This window comes from Panthera uncia (genome assembly GCF_023721935.1).
Source record: "Panthera uncia isolate 11264 chromosome B2 unlocalized genomic scaffold, Puncia_PCG_1.0 HiC_scaffold_24, whole genome shotgun sequence".
NCBI classification, from domain to species: Eukaryota; Metazoa; Chordata; class Mammalia; order Carnivora; family Felidae; genus Panthera; species Panthera uncia.
This window is the reverse complement of record NW_026057580.1, coordinates 117,171,054-117,188,008: the sequence shown is the minus strand read 5'-3', so window position 1 is coordinate 117,188,008 and position 16,955 is coordinate 117,171,054. Positions and strand designations below refer to the sequence as shown.

The following is a 16,955-nucleotide window of genomic DNA, read 5'->3' as shown; positions in this document are numbered from 1 at the left end:
GGGGGCGTGTCTGCCCGGCCGGGGGCGTGTCCTGGAGGCGGGGCTTCGGGGGCGTGTCTGCCCGGCCGGGGGCGTGTCCTGGAGGCGGGGCTTCGGGGGCGTGTCTGCCCGGCCGGGGGCGTGCCCGCCTACGAGGGCGTGTCCGGGGCCGGGGGCCCAGAAGCGGAAAGGCGCACTTCCCGGCGGCGACTGGGCTGCGGCGACCGCGAAGTGGCGGCGGGGGGTCGCGGTGCAGCCCTGGCAGAGACGCGTGCGCGGCTGGGGGACTCAGGTGAGGCGGCTCCCCGGGCTGGGGTCGGCGGGCTCGGGGCCCGCTCGGGACGGCGGACTCGGGGGCCGAGGCCTACGCCGGACGGCGGGCTGGGGGCCCCCTCGGGACGGCGGACGCGGCCTGCAGCCGGTCAGAGGTGGGCGGGCTTCAGGAATTCTGCCCGTTTGCAGGGAGACGCAGGGCCCGGCGCCGGACGTTGTGTGTCTCCCCCCGGATTCGGGCAGGATGAAGCCTGCAGCCGCTCGCAGCCTGCTCCTGTGCGCCTTGTGCCTGGCGATGTGCCGCGTGGGCGGCGCGAGCAGGTGAGCCCCCTGCACGGCTGCGAGCGCCTGGTGCGGCCTCAGCCTGGCCCGCGCGGTGCCCCGGGGCGTGGGGTCGGCGTCGCGGCCCTTGCGGGTGCAGGTGCGGGCGGGAGCGGCGCGTCGGGGATTGTCGACGCGCATTTAGGTTAGGTTCCAGTAGTATCTGGGAAGTGCTGGTTCTTCCTCTTTTCAGGTTGACGGACAGTGATGGTTCTGTTTCTACGCTCGTGGCCAGCCTTAGGAGGAAGGCACTTTATGGTTCCCCCCCCCCCTCCGGGCCGTCCCTGGCTTTCTGGTCTAAAATTTCAGCTCCCCTCCTCCCTGCTGACATGCCTGTTCTCTTCCTTACTTATATTCCTTTTTTTTTTTTTTTAATGTTTATTTCGAAAGAGAAACGGTGCTCAGATGAGCAGGGGAGGGACAGAGAGAGAGAGAGGGAGAATCCCAAGCAGGGTCAGCACTGTCAGCACAGAGCCCGACTTGGGCCTCGAACTCACGAACTGTGAGATCACGACCTGAGCAGAAACCGAGACTTGGACCCTCAACTGACTGAGCCATCCAGGCGCCCCTATATTCTTTGTTACTCATCACCATGGAGCACCATGTGTGTTTTCTTGGCTACCACCGTCACCGTCTCCCTCACTGGCATGTATGCTCCAAGAATGCCCGGGACTTGGTCCCCTGCTCACAGCAACGCCTCTGTCCACAGGAGGGCCTGGGGACTTGTCCCTTGCTCCCGGTGGTGCCTGGCCTGTCACAATCACTCCGTGTTTGTTGAACGAACAATGGCGTGAATGGATAGATGAATTAATTTTTCTTTAGCTTTAAAACAGTTCTTGAAAAGTAAGTCCTTTGTCTTTTAACAGTGACAACCATGAGTGGAAAAAGCTAATTATGGTTCACCACTGGCCCGTAACAGTGTGCAAGGTGAGTTTTCTGATCTCAACCACACCGCAACCCCCCCCACCCCCCCCCCCCCATTCCTCCGTCGAAGCCCCATGCAGAGTCGTTTACACGCATGTTTCCTCGTGAGCTGGCATGTCATTTCTGGCCATCTGTCGCTTACTCTTACTGAGGCTGCTCTCTCTGGTTTTGGTTTTCCGAACTTCGCACCGTACCGTGTCTTTCTGGCTCTGGTGCTGTTTCCGAGCTCCGGGTAGAGTGTTGGACAGGAGGAGAATGAACGGGGTTGCTGGTGACCAGCTTTGAGCTCTGCTGGAGACCTGGCTCTGCCCCCCACACCCCCAGCAGGTCGGCCTTGTGAGCTTTGTAAGCCCCAGGTTCCGGTGGGAGGGGCCGCGTGTGGACAGCCCTGGTCTTAGGGAACACAGAAGGTTTGCCCCTGGGGCAGGGAACAAGGTCGTTTGGTGGGTGAGGCATTACTGTGACCCAATGTGGGTGTGTTCCTGGGCCCTGACTGTAAATATACCAGAAGTGCTTTCCTGCCTTGAGGCTTTAGAACTGAGATTAAAACAAAACAAAACAAAAAAAATCAACTCCTTGGGAAATGTCATTGTTAGGGAATTTCAATCCGGGGTGGCCTTGACGAGGGGACCTGTCATTACTCTGGCCGAAGCATCTTCCTGGGCAGTGGGGCTGTCTCTGGGCTCCTTCCCCGCATGAGTGACACGGGCATTGCAGGTGTGGCGACAGATGTGTCTTTCTCTCCCCGACCCTCCTCGGTGCTCTGCCCAGGCCCTCGGGCACACGCCGGGCACTGACCGGTACTTGCCGATGGTGGACGAAAGCCGCCCCAGCGCCCCAGCGCCCCCTTACAGGCTCGTCTGAGACACTGGACGTGGAGCCGGCAGAAGCCCTGGCTCCTGTGGCCAGTGGTGGTTTCCTGGGGGGCGAAACTGGGGGTTGGGAGAGGTGAGGTTCACGCCCCCTGCTCTGGTCCTGCCCTGGGTCGTCCTGCCCTTCTGCCCCCTCGGCGTGTGGCGGGTACCTTTCATGCCTCCGCAGGCCGGTCTCCTAAACCAGAGCCTCCCTCCTTTCCAGACCAACCTGGGACAGAAGCTTGCTCCCTGCCCAGGCGACCCCGAGAGGAAAGGCTTGAGAATCTGCGTGGTGCCTCGCCTGTCCTCGCTAGACACCCACACCCGCTTTTCATTGGCTTATTCCCTGCGGGGGCGACGGGCAGGACTTGGGTCTCGTCTGGTCTGACGGCCAGTGTAGTTCTAGACGGTCGGGTGTTTTGGAAAAACTCGACTTTAGCTAAACACTTTGGAGGTCCCGGGAGAGTATGCCACTGGGGTTTACCTCTGTGAACTTATCTTCATTGTCCCTTCCTCACCTTGGTGTCTTTGCTCTGGAATGTTCGCAGTTTCCATACGTGTAGCACTACCGCGTTCAGACCTGGAGCCTGAACACCCTTGAGTTTAGATGGGTGTCGTCATCCCCACACGGGTACTTTTGGTTACACGTTACGAAAGTTATGGGCAAGTGAGTGCTTCCATCAGGCTGACTTAATCTGAGGACACGTTTAAAAAGAGGAAAGGCAAAGCAAAACTCAGGTTTTAGTTCTGTCGAGTAATTGTGTGAGATTGGACCCCCCCTTCCAGGACCAACACGCCCCCCCATGTAGGGCCGCACTGGAATCCTCCCCAGATCCCCTGGGGGCTGGTTTGTGTGGGCGCAGCCTATGGCTGGTGGTATATGTGAAAAGAAGGGAAAGGTGCTACGTGTATCTAAATAAACAGTGAAACCGATTATTTGCTCTGTTTTCTCGTGCCCTTTCTCTGCAGGAAGTTGGAAAGGACTGCAGAGACCCTCCGGACTACTGGACGATACACGGATTATGGCAAGCCCTTAGTGTGATTCCGATGTAAACAGGAAGGGGCGCCTGGGTGGCTCAGTCGGTTAAGCATCCCACTTCAGCCCAGGTCATGATCTCGCGGTTGCGTGAGTTCCAGCCCCGCGTCGGGCTCTGTGCTGACAGCTCGGAGCCTGGAGCCTGCTTCCGAGTCTGTGTCTCCCTCTCTCTCTGCCCCTCCTCCACTCAGGCCCTGACTCTGTCAAAAATGAATAAACATTTAAAAAATTAAAAAAAAAAATTGAAACGGGAAAAAGAAGCTAGCCAACCTGAAAGTAGCTTGAGGCCGGTCCAAACGGTTACACTCGTGATTTTTGTTAGGAGTTTATTTGCTAGACCAAATCCTTATTTATGGCATCTTCAGTCTTTCTGAAATAACCCTGGTTTTGTTGCTGTTCGGTTCTGTCTTGATAGAACAGTAACGATCTGGCTTAAACATGCATTTGGGGACTCTGGGCTCATTTGAAGACGTAAGTGTAATTTCCTCATTTTGTCCTTCTTTTGGGGGCAATGAGTAGATATATAAAAGTAAATACACAAGTGTCCCACTCGTTTATTACACGTATCTATGTTGGCACCTGTCACAATACCCAAATTCATTTTTTTGGTTTTGCCTGCGTTTTATCGTTTCCCTATTTGTGCATATTCTCGTGATGTTTAACCGCACACATCACTCTGCCCCGTCAAAGGGGTGCCTCATCCTGCCGCTCCCACGACAGGAGGGCCATGCTGGCCTTTGCTGGCACAGGCCTGCTCCTCAGGAACAGGGTTTTGTGGGAAGCAAATTAAACTGGGGACTGGGGCCCGGGCTCTGGCCCCTCCTTCGCCCCAGACTCACCAGTGACCCCGACACTCGTCTCCGGGACCTTGGCCTTCTTGGGTCCTACTGATGTACCTGCCACTCTGCTTGTGGCTGGAAGGACGGTGCACAGCACTGCTCTCGTCCCCGTGGGGGCTGCACCGATTTCGGGTTGCTGGGCCAGCCCGTTGACCCTGGAGACACATCAGGGGTTGGAAAGTAGATTTGGTGGCCTTGGGAACTCATCTGAAGACAGGAAGTTGGCGTGTCCCAAAGTAGACAGACAAAGGGAAGTCAGAGGGTACCCTCGCTTGGTGGTTTAAGAAATCGTACCAGCCGATCCTGGGTCGTTGCCAGCCACTGCCTGAGCCCATTATGTATGTCCTCACTCGCCCTCATCGCCATTGGAAGAGAGGGGAACTTGCCGGTCTGCCCAGCAGCAGGGGAGATTGTCAGAGGGCAGTTGACTTAGACCCCACCCTGACTCCAGAGCGCCCCCTACCGGGTTGTTCAGTTTGCTTCCTGTTTGCCTTTCTCCTGGACGATGTCTTTGAAAGACGCGCAACCGTGACCGCTGATACCTGAGCGTCTTTGTTAAGCGACTCGCACCATGTGACGGTTTCTCTTCCTTTGCTCTCTGCAGACCTTACTGGAAGTGTTTCCTCCTGCCTTTTGGAAGCCATCTCGACCGAGACTAATTTCTGTTGTTTTTAATTTTAATTTCGAGGCCCGACAAAGCGGAAGAGTGTAACAGATCGTGGCACTTTAACTTCCAAGAGATTAAGGTACAAACTTTTAGTCGTGTCGCTGCTGCAGAGCATTGGACTCTGTTCTCCGCAAGCGTGCCCTCAAGGTCATGTTTGAAAATGAGGACTCCCGAGCGTTATTCACCAAGATTGAACCCTTGGCACGTTGTTCGTATTTGCTGATAGCTAAGACAGTCCCACAAGTTAAATTCGAACTACGTGGTCTCCTCTGCCCTGGGCGCGAACCACTCCCAAGTGAACTGTACGAAGTGAAAGCAGACGTGAGCGGAGACGGCCCTGGCCGTCCCCTGCCAGCCCACGTTAGTCCCCGGTCCCCCGTGACTCCTGGTCGGCTTGCTGGGGTTAGCGTTTCTGGACAGCTCTGGCTCGGAGGACAGACACGGCACCACGCCTGTCCTTTCTGGCCGTGGCGGGTGGGTTTCTGAGTAGGGCCTGCCGGCAGGGAGGAAGGGTTGGGCCTTTCCAGCACAACTGCCCCTGTCACAGAATAGCCCAGAGAGTGGCTTTGGCGAGCCCTGCTCGTAGAAGGTCTCCACTGCGTATGCACACCCGCAGGGGCGCTTCCCTTTCCCCGCGGGATGCGGGCGACCCCCGGTGTGTGATCTAACTAGTACCTGGGTTTACAGGTCGCTGGGGCCTCCCCGAAAACATGGGGTAGCTTCAGGATGTGCTAAAACTAGGTTCCTTCCCGTGAAGATACGGCCCCCAAAAGGGCAAGGCAGTTAGTTCTAACAGATCGTTCTAACTGCTCTAGTCCAAAGGGTCTCCTCTGCTCCTCCTCCCTTCCTGTGAGGGACCTTCAGTCGCCTGAGCCTGGAGGCTGGGGTCTGAGGACCATCTGTAAGAATTATTAGTGTGCCCCAAAGCCTGGTCACGTCCCACTCTTCAGACATCCTTCCCGCACGCGGGTCAGCTCGCCCGATCCCGCGGGCTCGTTCGTGACTAGAGTCCCGTGGCCTGCACGTGGAAGTACGAGGTCACTGGTGCTGTGACGGCGCTGAGTGCCCAGAGCATTCAGGCCGCAGAGTGAACGTGACCCGCGTGTCCCAGCAGCCGCCCTGGCTGCCGGCTGGGCGGCGGGCGTGGGGGGACGAGGCAGGGGTGAAGAGCTGAGCGGGGAGAGGCTGTGGGAATGCACAGCAAGAGGGGAGCCCGGAAGTGGAATGAACAGGGCTGGGGGACTGGCTGGAGGGGAGCATCAGGCGGGACTCAGGACAGGAGCTTAGGCCGGGTGTCATCTCCTTCCTGACACGGGCCTGGCAGGGGACTGTGCTTCGGCGGGCAGCCTGTTGCGGGTGCAGTGCCCCAGAAACGTCCAGGTGGGTTACGTGTGTGTGCCAGCAGAGAGGTGTGGGCCGGGGAGGACCTTCGGTGTGACCAGCGCACGGCTGGGGAATTCAGCACGGGGACGGGGAGGACAGCAGGAGCGAGCCTGGGGCAGCCGTAGGGTTAACAGAGAAGCAGGACAGAGAAAAGCAGGACAGAGAAGCAGGAGAGACGGGGCTTGTGAAGCAGCAGCCAGAAGGGGGGGGCGGGGGGGAGCCGGGGATGGGGGTTCGTGGAGGAGCGCTGGCGGGGTTCATCAAAGGAAGGCTGGAAGTACCCTTTGGAGGGAGCGGCCTGGGGGTCAAAGCGGGGAGGCGTTCAGGTCGGTGCCGGGGCACCTGCTCTGTCGCACACGACCCAGGGCAGCGGTGGTCCCCGAGGAAAGCGGGCCGCTCCCCCCGCCCCCTCGGTGCTGGCAGGGACTGAAGCCAGAGTGTGGGGGGTGCAAGACAGGGACGGGGACACCGTGAGGGGGGCAGCTTCCTGGAAGACAGGGCTGGCTGGGGCCGGGGAGCGGGTGGGGGGGCCCGGTGGTTCCGTGACTGGTGGGCAGAGCGAAGTCGTCCTGAGTTTGTTTCTACACGGTTTCACTTTATTTCTGGTCCCGGGGGTTTCTGGAAATTGGAACGTAAGCCCGAGCACCGTTCAATTTAGGGAAACTACGGTACGGGGGGCGCAGACTGCCCAGCCCACACGGAGCCTGTATTTTGTGTTGACTCTTTTAACGAGTAGATGCTACTCTTTAGGGCAGTTTCAGAAACCTAAAGCAGGAAAATTAAGTGGAGACCAGACTGCCCACGCATGTGCCCCCAACACGCAGACCGTCGCGTGTTGTTAATGCCTTGCGTCGTGCGGGACCCTCGTTACGGTATCGGTGCCTCATCACTCGCAGAACTTAGGGTTCCCATTGGGTGTGCGCTGTGTCACGTAGTTTTGGGGTCCTGACCCATGTGACGTGCGTCCACCGCTGTATCCTACGGGGCAGCCTCGCGCCCGGAAATCCCCTGTTCTCCATGTACTCACCCCTCCGTCCGCCAGCCCCTGACCCCAGCGACCCTTCCACCGTCTCCGATCTTCTGTCTTCTCCGGAGCGTTGCACGTTTGGAATCATTCAGCCTTTTCAGACTGGCTGCCTCCGCTTGGTTATTGCTTTGAAGGCTCCCCCGCGTCCCTTCCTGGCCGATGGCCGTGTCTCTTTAGAGCTGGGCAGTAGTGTTCCCTGTCTGCACGGCCACTTCACCCACTCACCTACGAGCGCTTGCGTTTTCAAACACACTTCTGTGATTAGTCAGGTTTCGTTTTCATACGTGTCTTAAGAAACGTCTCCTGCAGAGTGAGGCAGAATCCTTTCATCTCTTCTAACGTATTAGTTTATCAAATTTGCCTGGTAAGTTTTGAGCTGTTAGGTCCTACACAGATTTTTTTTTTTCCCCCCTGCACAGGATCTCCTGCCGGAAATGAAGATGTACTGGCCTGATGTGCTCCATCCGCTAAATCACAGCCATTTCTGGTAAGGGCAGCAGCCACTGAGTCCATAGCAGGATGCGGGGCCGGGGAGCACTGAGCAGGGCTGGGGAGCATCGAGTGGGGCTGCGGAGCACCGAGTGAGGCCTTGGAAGCACTGCGAGGAGCCGGGGGAGCACTGAGAAGGCCCGGGGAGCACCGAGTGGGGCTGGGGAGCACCAATTGGAGCCTTGGGAGCACTAAGCAGGGCTGGGAAGCACCAAGTGAGCCTTGGGAGCACTGAGCAGGGCTTTTCTTTGGCATGTTATCTTCAGGGCCCTTCTCCGGTGACTAAAACATGAGAGCAAGTGGAATTTACCTTTTAGGCTTGTGCTTCATCCGTATTTCATTCATCACTTTGTTTAGACTCTTCCTCTCCTGAGGTTTCACTAAACCCAGATAGGTATGTGCGTATCTAAGAGGCAGTCACTGCAACTCCCGCAGAGAGAGTGTTTCTTAAAGACGTTGTGCTGTTGTCCCGAGACACGTCGAGAAAAGAGAAGATGTGCCGACGAAGGTGGCTGTCTCATGCTATGACTTAGGGAGGAGAGGGAGGTCCCACCTGTGGCTCAGTCCGTGGTCTGGCCCAGGACTGTCTTTTGAGTGTGGTGGGAGGTGAGCCAAGGAGAAGGACGCTGTGTTTAATTCAGCATCGCTTCTTAAAGCATTGCTTTTGAAGAAGGTAAAATTAACATTCCTTTTATTTACATTAGGTTAACTGAAAACAATGATTTTCTGTCTCGCCCCTATGTGGCAACTCATGATTCACATTACAGTTATTCAGATGTTGTCCAAAATGATGAATTCCGTTTGGAGATATTGTGGAGACTGTCAGGAAAGGAATTCATTTTAGACAGAAGCTTTCTGCAACCACGTAGAGTGGCAGTGATGCCTGAACCCCCGCACCCCCTGTACCCCCAGTCCCCTGTCCCCGTCCCCCCCTCCCCGGTGCCCCGGCTGAGATCTCACTCCGGGTGTGTGGCAGGGATGCGGCTTTAACGTACCCAGGTCTGTAGGTCGAAATCGTCTCTTTGGCGGAGAAAACCACTCAGAGTTTGGGACGTGAATGGTGCAGGTCTCCAGGCGCGTGCTGCACAGCTGTGTTCTAGAAAACGGTTTCACGGTAGATAAAGTCGAGATGGAAACACAGTGGAAAAAGTGCCCAGGCCTTCACATTGTACTGGGCAAATGACAGATCCGGGCTAAGTGTGCAAAATATAGTTTTTCTACCTGTTCCAATGTTCTGGGATGGAATCAAGCAGACTGACGGGTGACTTAAAAATAAATCAACAGGTACGCGTAAAGAGGGCTGTCTGATTGGGGCCCTCGAACATTTAATCCGAATAACGTGGGCGGAGCACACATGTAGTTTTGGGCTCTAATAAAGGCAAAATGATACTTTTTCAGGTTGGATAGTTAAACGGCACATTTGAAAACTTCGGTTCCAAGCCCAAAGGTAAACATCGTGCGCTAAGGGTATTTATGCTCCCCGGAGCTCCCGGGGACAGGGACACGCGGGGACTGACTGCACCACTCTGCGTCACTGCCTCCCGAGCGTGGCGTTCGGGTCACTGCTCCCCTGCTGCCCAAGTCGCCTCTCCTGTGTGAGCTTCGAGAGTGTCTGCCTCGGCTTTGTCATTGGGAGCCGGAGGCCGAGGAGGGCTCCTGGAGGAAAAGTGTCCTGTTTAGTCCCAGATGGGAGTCGGGGGTGCAGAGTTCGGGGCCTTGGTGTCACTGCCCCCTTGAGATAATCCTCTGAGATCAAGTCTATCAGTAAGATTAGCCCTATGAGAAATACCACGCACACAGCCCTCTGCAAAGTAGGATTTTTCTTTGGTTTCTGATGGTTTTTGATGCTTGTACGGAAAAGAACAAGGGCTGGGGTCGCCCAGTTAGGCGAGCGGCCTCACCGTGGGAGGTGTCCCTGGGCCTCGGCCGCCCGGAGGGGCGCGCGCCTCCCGTCCCGCAGGAGGGCCAGGCAGCCCGGGAGGGCGGCCCCCACGTCCACTCACGGTGGTCACTTCCCAGTGGTAACTGGCAACTCTGTGTGAGATGAAAGATGCCCGATTCCAAGTGACGTGGGATTAAATGTTGGAATCATGTTAACAATAATAGATTCTGATCCTTCAGCGGTATTGAGTTAAGCTTGATCCCAAAACAACAATGATTGACATTCACTGGGTATTTCTTACGAGCCAGGAGCCGTTTGGCCAGTGTGCTAGTCCTCTGCACTCGTCCCGCGTCGTCCCAGCTCCCTCCTGCACGGGCTCCAGAAAGAAACGTGCAGCCGGGAAGACCCTCCTTTTCTAGCCCATAGGACATGGGCAGCTGTCAGACGATTCATTCTGGAAGCTGCTCTAGACGAAGAAGTTGTTCACACGTGTGTGTCTTTTCCCGCCGTCTCCGTGGTCTGGAGAGAGTCGCTGCTTGTAGCCCTGTGGTCACTCAGAGCCGCCTCCGTGGGGGATTTCACCAGCGGACGAGTGCACTTTGGACTGTGTTTTGTGAGCCGGCATACGACCCCCCTACGAGCGCCGGCGTGAACGCGGTTCGCTGAAACCTTACGAACTAATCACCGATGATCTAGAGGAAGCCCGACGCCGTCTTGTCCTTCCGCGCTGCGGGTGGCCGACACCCGAGCGGCCGCTGTCGTCCCCTGCGGGCGGCACACCTCCCATTTGCCGGGCGTCCGGATAGGGCCCTGCGCGTGGACTCTGGGCTTCCTGGCTGACTGGCCTCAGCGGGGCGCCTGGCTAGTCCCTCTGAGCCTCAGTTTCCCCATTTCTAAGCCAGTGGTGGTTTTGCAGAGTTGTGGGCATGAACGAGGAGTGTGAAAGCACCTCGCGGTTAAATCTGCAGCGAAGCCCGAGGAGTGGTTATCGATACGAAGGTTTCTCTGGGATACGTATTCGTGTTCGCCAGCAGCACCTGCTTAGTGGGCTGCCGTGTGAGGGTCTCTGGGCGGGGCTGATGGTGCAGGCGTGACGGGGTCTCATGGCCCTGGGGCCTCGGGTCCCCCTGCAGGGCAATCCGGAAGCACGCGTGTCGCACAGAAGGAACTTTACCCTCTTGTTTTGTGCAAGAAACGACGTGCGTGTCGAATGTCCTGTCCCGGGCGTGAACGTTTTCCTTGCGAATTTGTTTGATGACTTTTAACCCGATGGTTTTTGCGAAACTTCTCTCACAGGCAGCACGAGTGGGAGAAGCACGGCACGTGTGCGGCCCAGGTGGACACCCTCAACTCTCAGAAGAGATACTTCGAGGGAGGCCTGGACCTGTACCAGAGGCTGGCGCTTAACAGGTAGGGGACCCTCTGGGGCCTGGGCCTCGTGGGCGCCACCCTCCGCAGCCGGCTCTCCGGCCTGGGGATGAGCCTGGAACCGCGCCGTCCGGGGACCGAGGGCCCCTCTGGGCCCTAACGTCGTCGGACACGGAGTCGGCCTGAGGGAGCCAGACCGACCGGGCGTGCGTCTCTCGGCCGGGATTTCCCACGGAAGGATCTTGCGTTAACACGACAGTTTGTGTCGGCTGCGCGTCACCAAGCGTTTGGGGCCCGGCTGTGGTGGCCCTGGAACAGGCAGGGCGGGGATGCGGGCGGGGCTCCCGACCCGGAATCCCGCACCGCCTGCCCCGTTCCTGTGCTCCGCAGACCAGGGAGGCTGGCTCACGGCCACCGATGTCCCTGCCGGGGACCGGGGACCCCCTTCTCCCGCCCACCAGGGCCCAGCCCGTCACCGAGAGATCGGGCGGGGAGGCTGGCCGGCCAGCATCTAGATGCTTCTGCTTCTGTGACCAAGCGTGCGAGGAATTCGTACTCTTCCTCACCTGAGTCATAATACACTTGTGACCTCATTTTCAAGGCCATGACAGGAAATTCTACCGTTTGCTTTGGTCAGAACAAGCCAGAATCCCGCCAGGCACCCGTGCCGACGCCTGTGTGTCAGCTCTGTAGGTCACGGTTGCCGAGAAGACGCGCAAGCCTCCGTCCGTTCCCTAGACGCCCGCTCTGCTTCCTCGGCGTGCAGGGGCGCCCTCAAGGGGAGTGTCCCGTCCCGCACAGCTGGTCCTCTGTTTCGCTGTCATCAGGGCCGTGCAGCCCCCGGGGTTCGGACGGGACCGGCCCAGTTCTGGAATGGGCAGGCGGTGCCTTTGCGGGGAACAGGATTGCAGGGGCACAGCCTGCAAACACGGCCTCAGAGCTTGTGCTTTTTTTTTTGTTTGTTTTAATTTTGTTTTCACGTTTGTTTATTTTGAGAGAGAGAGACGGGGGAGGGGCGGAGAGAGGGAGAGAGAAAATCCCAAGCAGGCTACCAGCTGTTCAGTGCAGAGCCCGACATGGGGTTTGAACCCACGAACCATGAGATCATGACCTGAGCCAATGTCCAGACACTCCTCCAACTGAGCTGCCCAGGCGCCCCAGGTTTTGTATTATTACTTAACCCAATATGTTCAGAACATTAATATTGCAACTTGAAAGAAATATTTAAAAATTTGCAAAGTTTTGTACTTCTAGAGCACAGAGGCTTTGAAATGTGTTTGGATAAACTGTGCATGGATAAGGCGAGGGCACGTTTAATCCTAGGGCCCTAAGGACCTTGCCCACTACCCCGTCCGTCCTGCCTGTTCCAGCAGAGATGCAGACGCTTGTTGGGGTCCTCTTTACAAAAACTGCCCTGTTAACGCGGCAGATAGTGTTGCCAGAATTCGCGGCCGGAGCAGGCGTGCCCTGGTCAGTCTGGTTTTCCTCGAGCAGGCTTCCCTGGCCGTGTCAGCATCCAGAGAGGCAGCCCAGGTCTCCGTGTCCGCTCTGGGGGAGGGGGGCCCAGGGGGGGGGGGGGGGGGGGGGGGGCATGATGGGGGCTCGAGTGCTGGCTGGGGATTCTCAATCTGAGAATTGTTGATCTCCTGCTCCATAATTTAATGAGGGAGTTAGCCATGTGCTATTTTGACGGGATGGCTGGTCAAAACCGTGTGCTTTGGGAAACGAGTCGGGTCTGTGGGTGTTTGAATGTATGTAAGGATTTGCTCAGGTGTGGTTTTTCCGGGAGAAGCCTGGGATCCCAAATCAGTTGCTAACTATCTTTTGAAAAGCCGTGGCCCGTAGGTGGTCCCGTGTGTGCCAACCCCCTGGCATCCTGCCCTCCGGAACGCCGTTGGGAAGGACCCCGTGCTCGAGAGAGAGCCGGATCGGCAGTGTGCGCTGAGGGTGAGGGGTGGTCGGGGAGCACGAACGCTCTTTATTTGCTGTCCTTGCTCACAGGTTTATTGCCCAGTGTGTAGACGGCAAGTGCTTTCTGTGCCGAGTGTCTTAATTTTTGTTATGAAATAGGATGTTTGAGAAGAACAAGAAAGGAAAACGTACCGCACGATACAAGTAATCTTTCTACCTTTAAATTTTAGCATGCTCCAAAAGTTGGGAATAAAGCCGTCTATCAATTACTACCAGGTAAGTCTCACGTGGAGCCCCCTGACCCAGCACGGGGACTCCCGGCAGCGGCCCCGCGTCACTGCCTCCTGTGAGTGACACTGGGGTTCTGAAGTGACCCAGACAAGCTCCCTCCTATTCCGCTATTAGGTTTCCGATAGATTTTATGTGAATTCTGCTTCCCTGTGCACGTTGAATGTAAACTGAAAACGGCTTACGCCCATGACTTTGAAGCACGGACTCGCGGTCCCCTGGTGAGAAGCGTGTTCTGGGCTCACGCAGGGCAGGTGCCGGACGCGTTTGAGAAGCACATTTGGTTTTTGCGGTATTTTGTGTGAAGAAGAAGGCCCAGGAGTTGATTCTGTTGTCCTAGTAAAACGATAGTCGTGTAACCGCGACCACATCTTGCTGTCTGGGAAGCAGATACGGAAGCTAAGTGTCGTCCGCTCAGGACAACCTGTTTTCATAAACAGGCTCCTCCCGGCTCTCGGCCACAGCCGTTCCTCCGCGGTCACCTGCGGTCGCCCACACGGCTCAGGGGTTGGACAGGGAGCGTCTGAGTGACCCCCGGAGCCTGAAGCGCTCACTCTGGGCCTTGGCAGAATAAGCTTGCTGACTCCCGCTTTAGAGGGCCTATCTTCGCTATTTAAACTACTTCGGTCCCCGGGGGTTAACACAAAGATGTGAAGTGACTGGTTTCAGCGGCTCCTTGTCTCCAGCGTCATGGCTGCGTCCTGGGCCGCTTCGCAGGTCTCTTGACTGTGAAATTAACCGGCTCCCCTGCGCAGTCGGCTTCCTGCTCCCCTATTCTCCTCCCTCCAGTGAGAGCGGGGGTGGCAGGGTGACCCTGCGGCGAGAGCGTCAGCTGTGCCTGCGAGAGGGTGTTTGCAGGGCCCCGTCGGTCCCCTGGGCTCCTTTCTGCCCAGAATGTGCCCATCGGGGAACTGATTTCAAGCACATACTGGCACCGAGGACAACAGACGTCGGAGGTCTGTGCTGCAGGCGCTTTGTTAGGTGGCAGAGGCAGCAGGTTGTGACCCAGACAGAAGTCCCCGGGCGGCGAAAGCTGATCTGACCGCACTTGGGAGACTCTCAGCTTTTGCGCGCGGCACCCAGGCTCTGGGTGTGGACAGAAGAGCTGGGCGGGGGGAGGACGGAAACTGTGTGGGACACCTGTGGGTGCCACTGGGTGGAGCCCAAGCAGGCGACAGCCCCTCCCCCGGCACCTCCGAGCCTTGTCCGCGAGCCCTGCTGTCAGCTGTGCACGTCAGCGACGTCTGCGTGGGGCAGAGCCATCATACCGCCTCTTGCCAAGGGTCATTTCTTTGCTTTTAATGTTTTTATGTATTTTTGAGACAGAGAGAGACAGAGCATGAGCAGGGGAGGGGCAGAGAGAGGGGGAGACACAGACTCTTTTTAATTTTTTTTTTCCAAGTGTCATTTCTAATGCACTGTGTGTCATTTCAGATTTCAGACATTAAAGACGCCCTTGCCAGCATATATGGAGTCATCCCGAAAGTCCAGTGCCTTCCACCAGAATCGGTCAGATATGCTACATGTTGTTGTCCTTTCTGTCTTTATCAAGGAGACAAGTTCAATTCTTTTAACGTCTTTGTGGTCACCACGGAGTTCCCAGGGCCAGAGCTGTGCGTGTGTGTGTTTGTGGGTGTGTGTGTGGGGAGGGGGGGCGGTGGTTGTGCGTGTGCACAGGCACGTTCCGTGTCTGTTTTCACATCACGGATGGGACACACGTTCTCGGATGTTTCTAGCAGCGTTAGCTCCATTAGCCAAATCACGGAAGCAGCCCAAGCGTCATCGACTGACGAGCGGATAAAGACGACGTAGTATCTATACGACGGAGTATCACGCAGCCACAAGACAGAATGGAATCTTGCCGTGTGCAGGTGTACGATGCCACGTGAAACAAGTCAGTCAGGGAAAGACAAATATCACATGATTTCCAGTGAAATGCGGAATTGAGGAAACAAACGAGCAAAGGAAGAGAGGCGAGCCAAGAAACAGAGCGTTCGCTATAGAGGGCACACTGATGGTTACCAGAGGGGACAGTGGGGGGGTCACGGGTGGGGGTTAAGGGGGGCACTTGCTGTGATGAGCACCGGGTGACGTACATTACTGTGAGTCACTCTGTCGCACAGCAGACGTCGATGTGACACCGTGTGTTAACCACCCGGGATTCTGTTCATACGTAAAGCGGGTTGTTCTTTGACGCCACACTAGGATGGGGTTTGTTTTCTCGAGACTTCGTCCCGGCAGAAGAGCACGCGCGTTCTGCAAGGGCTGCTGGGGGACAGGAGCCGGGAGGTGGGCGTCTGGAACGTTCGGAGTCAGAAAATTTCTCAGGGTTTACGTTGTCAGTTTCGGTCACGTCAGTTGTGGGTATTTGTCTCACAGGTGAATTGTAGTTTCTTCCGTCGGCTTTGGTAAAGACTTAAATCCTTTTACCAGGGTGCCAGGGACCCAGTTCTTGTACAAAACCACGCGTCCCGATGCCGTGACGCACCTGCTGCGTGCACAGAGGTGTGCGTGTCTGGGTCTAAGCGGTGTCCCTCACACGGGGCTGCCGGGCCGGCACGGGGAGCGTCTGGGCGGTGAGCCGGGTGGCGGGCCCTGCGGCCCACTGCCCCGTCACCTTGGGTGGCGCCATTGGAGAGGGGCTCGTTCCTGGCGCCTGGAGCCCCGGGTCTGCAGTCACCCCTTGTCTCTTCAGGGCCTGGGACTCGAACGCCATCGGTGACCGTCTGAGATCAGAATCGTTTTCCGTCTTTCCCTTTCCCTTCCTAGGGTGAGGAGGTGCAGACCATCGGCCAGATAGAGGTGTGCTTCACCAAGGGGCTGCAGCTACGCAACTGCACGGAGCCCGGGGAGCCCGAGGAGCCCGCGTCCCGCCGGCCCGGAGCAGGGGGCCCGGGGCTGGAGGTCTGTGAGGACGGCCCCGCCTTCTACCCACCACCCGACGAGACCCGGAAACACTGAAAAGCGGGAGAGTCACAGACGGCCGCGTGTCTACGAGCAGCTCCAGAGCGGAAGCGTCTGTTCACGGCCGTCCCTCCCGGGAGCCTGTCTGTTTCGCCGTCTTCGCGGCCGGGAGCCGATCCGCAGGCCCCGCAGGGCCGGGTGCAGCGTGGGGACACGGAGGGGAGGCAATGGCTTAGGCCTTCGCCCGCTCTGCGGTTGGAATAAAGGATACAGATTTTCCTTGTTTCTCCCTTACTGAGCGCTTCGGCATCCGAGACGAGGCGGGCGCCCTCGGAGTTCGGGCACCTGCCGGGGGCTCGGGAGGCCTCCCGCCCTCACGCCGGGATCAGGCCGACGATCCGACGTCAGGCCGGGTGTCTCCGCCAGCTGCCTCAGGGGGGCGCGTCTTGTTTCTCGGGGCCAGAGGGGGCAGGACACGTTCACCCGCGTCCCCCCCTCCCCCTCGATGGCCTCGCATGGGTGTGTCCCTTGAGGGCCTGGTGCTGGCAGGCGAGATGCTCTGAGGGGCCGCGGGGGACACTGAGCGCGCGACAAGGTGCCGGCCGGCGTGCCCACCCCGTCGGTGCTCTGACCTGCAGACTGAAGACCGGTTCAAATCCTGCCTCGGTTCCTTTCTGTGAGGACGTAGCCCAGACACAGAAGTGCGGGGGCCACCGGCAAATCAGTCCTCAGAAGTACCGTGATGCAGGGTGGCCGCGAGGGCAGGGCTCCCCCGGTGGACACCGCGCCCCTCCGTTGGGTGCAGGATGA

General features: G+C 57.7%; 1 protein-coding gene across 2 annotated transcripts; it reads left to right on the top strand.

The window, feature by feature from the left end:
* The first annotated feature begins 149 nt into the window (after positions 1 to 149).
* Positions 150 to 16,424, top strand: RNASET2 (ribonuclease T2). Of its 2 annotated transcripts, XM_049654583.1 has the most exons (10): positions 150 to 271; positions 442 to 573; positions 1,440 to 1,500; positions 3,321 to 3,376; positions 4,915 to 4,972; positions 7,723 to 7,790; positions 10,971 to 11,084; positions 13,184 to 13,229; positions 14,676 to 14,750; positions 16,011 to 16,424. In XM_049654583.1, the coding sequence occupies exons 2-10, from the start codon at positions 497 to 499 to the stop codon at positions 16,200 to 16,202; spliced, it is 747 nt and encodes a 248-aa protein (XP_049510540.1). In that variant the 5' UTR covers positions 150 to 271; positions 442 to 496; the 3' UTR covers positions 16,203 to 16,424. The 2 variants fall into 2 exon arrangements, with proteins under 2 accessions (XP_049510540.1, XP_049510541.1); XM_049654584.1 differs by lacking the exons at positions 3,321 to 3,376; positions 4,915 to 4,972 and having other exon boundaries at positions 151 to 271.
* The last annotated feature ends 531 nt before the right edge of the window (positions 16,425 to 16,955 follow it).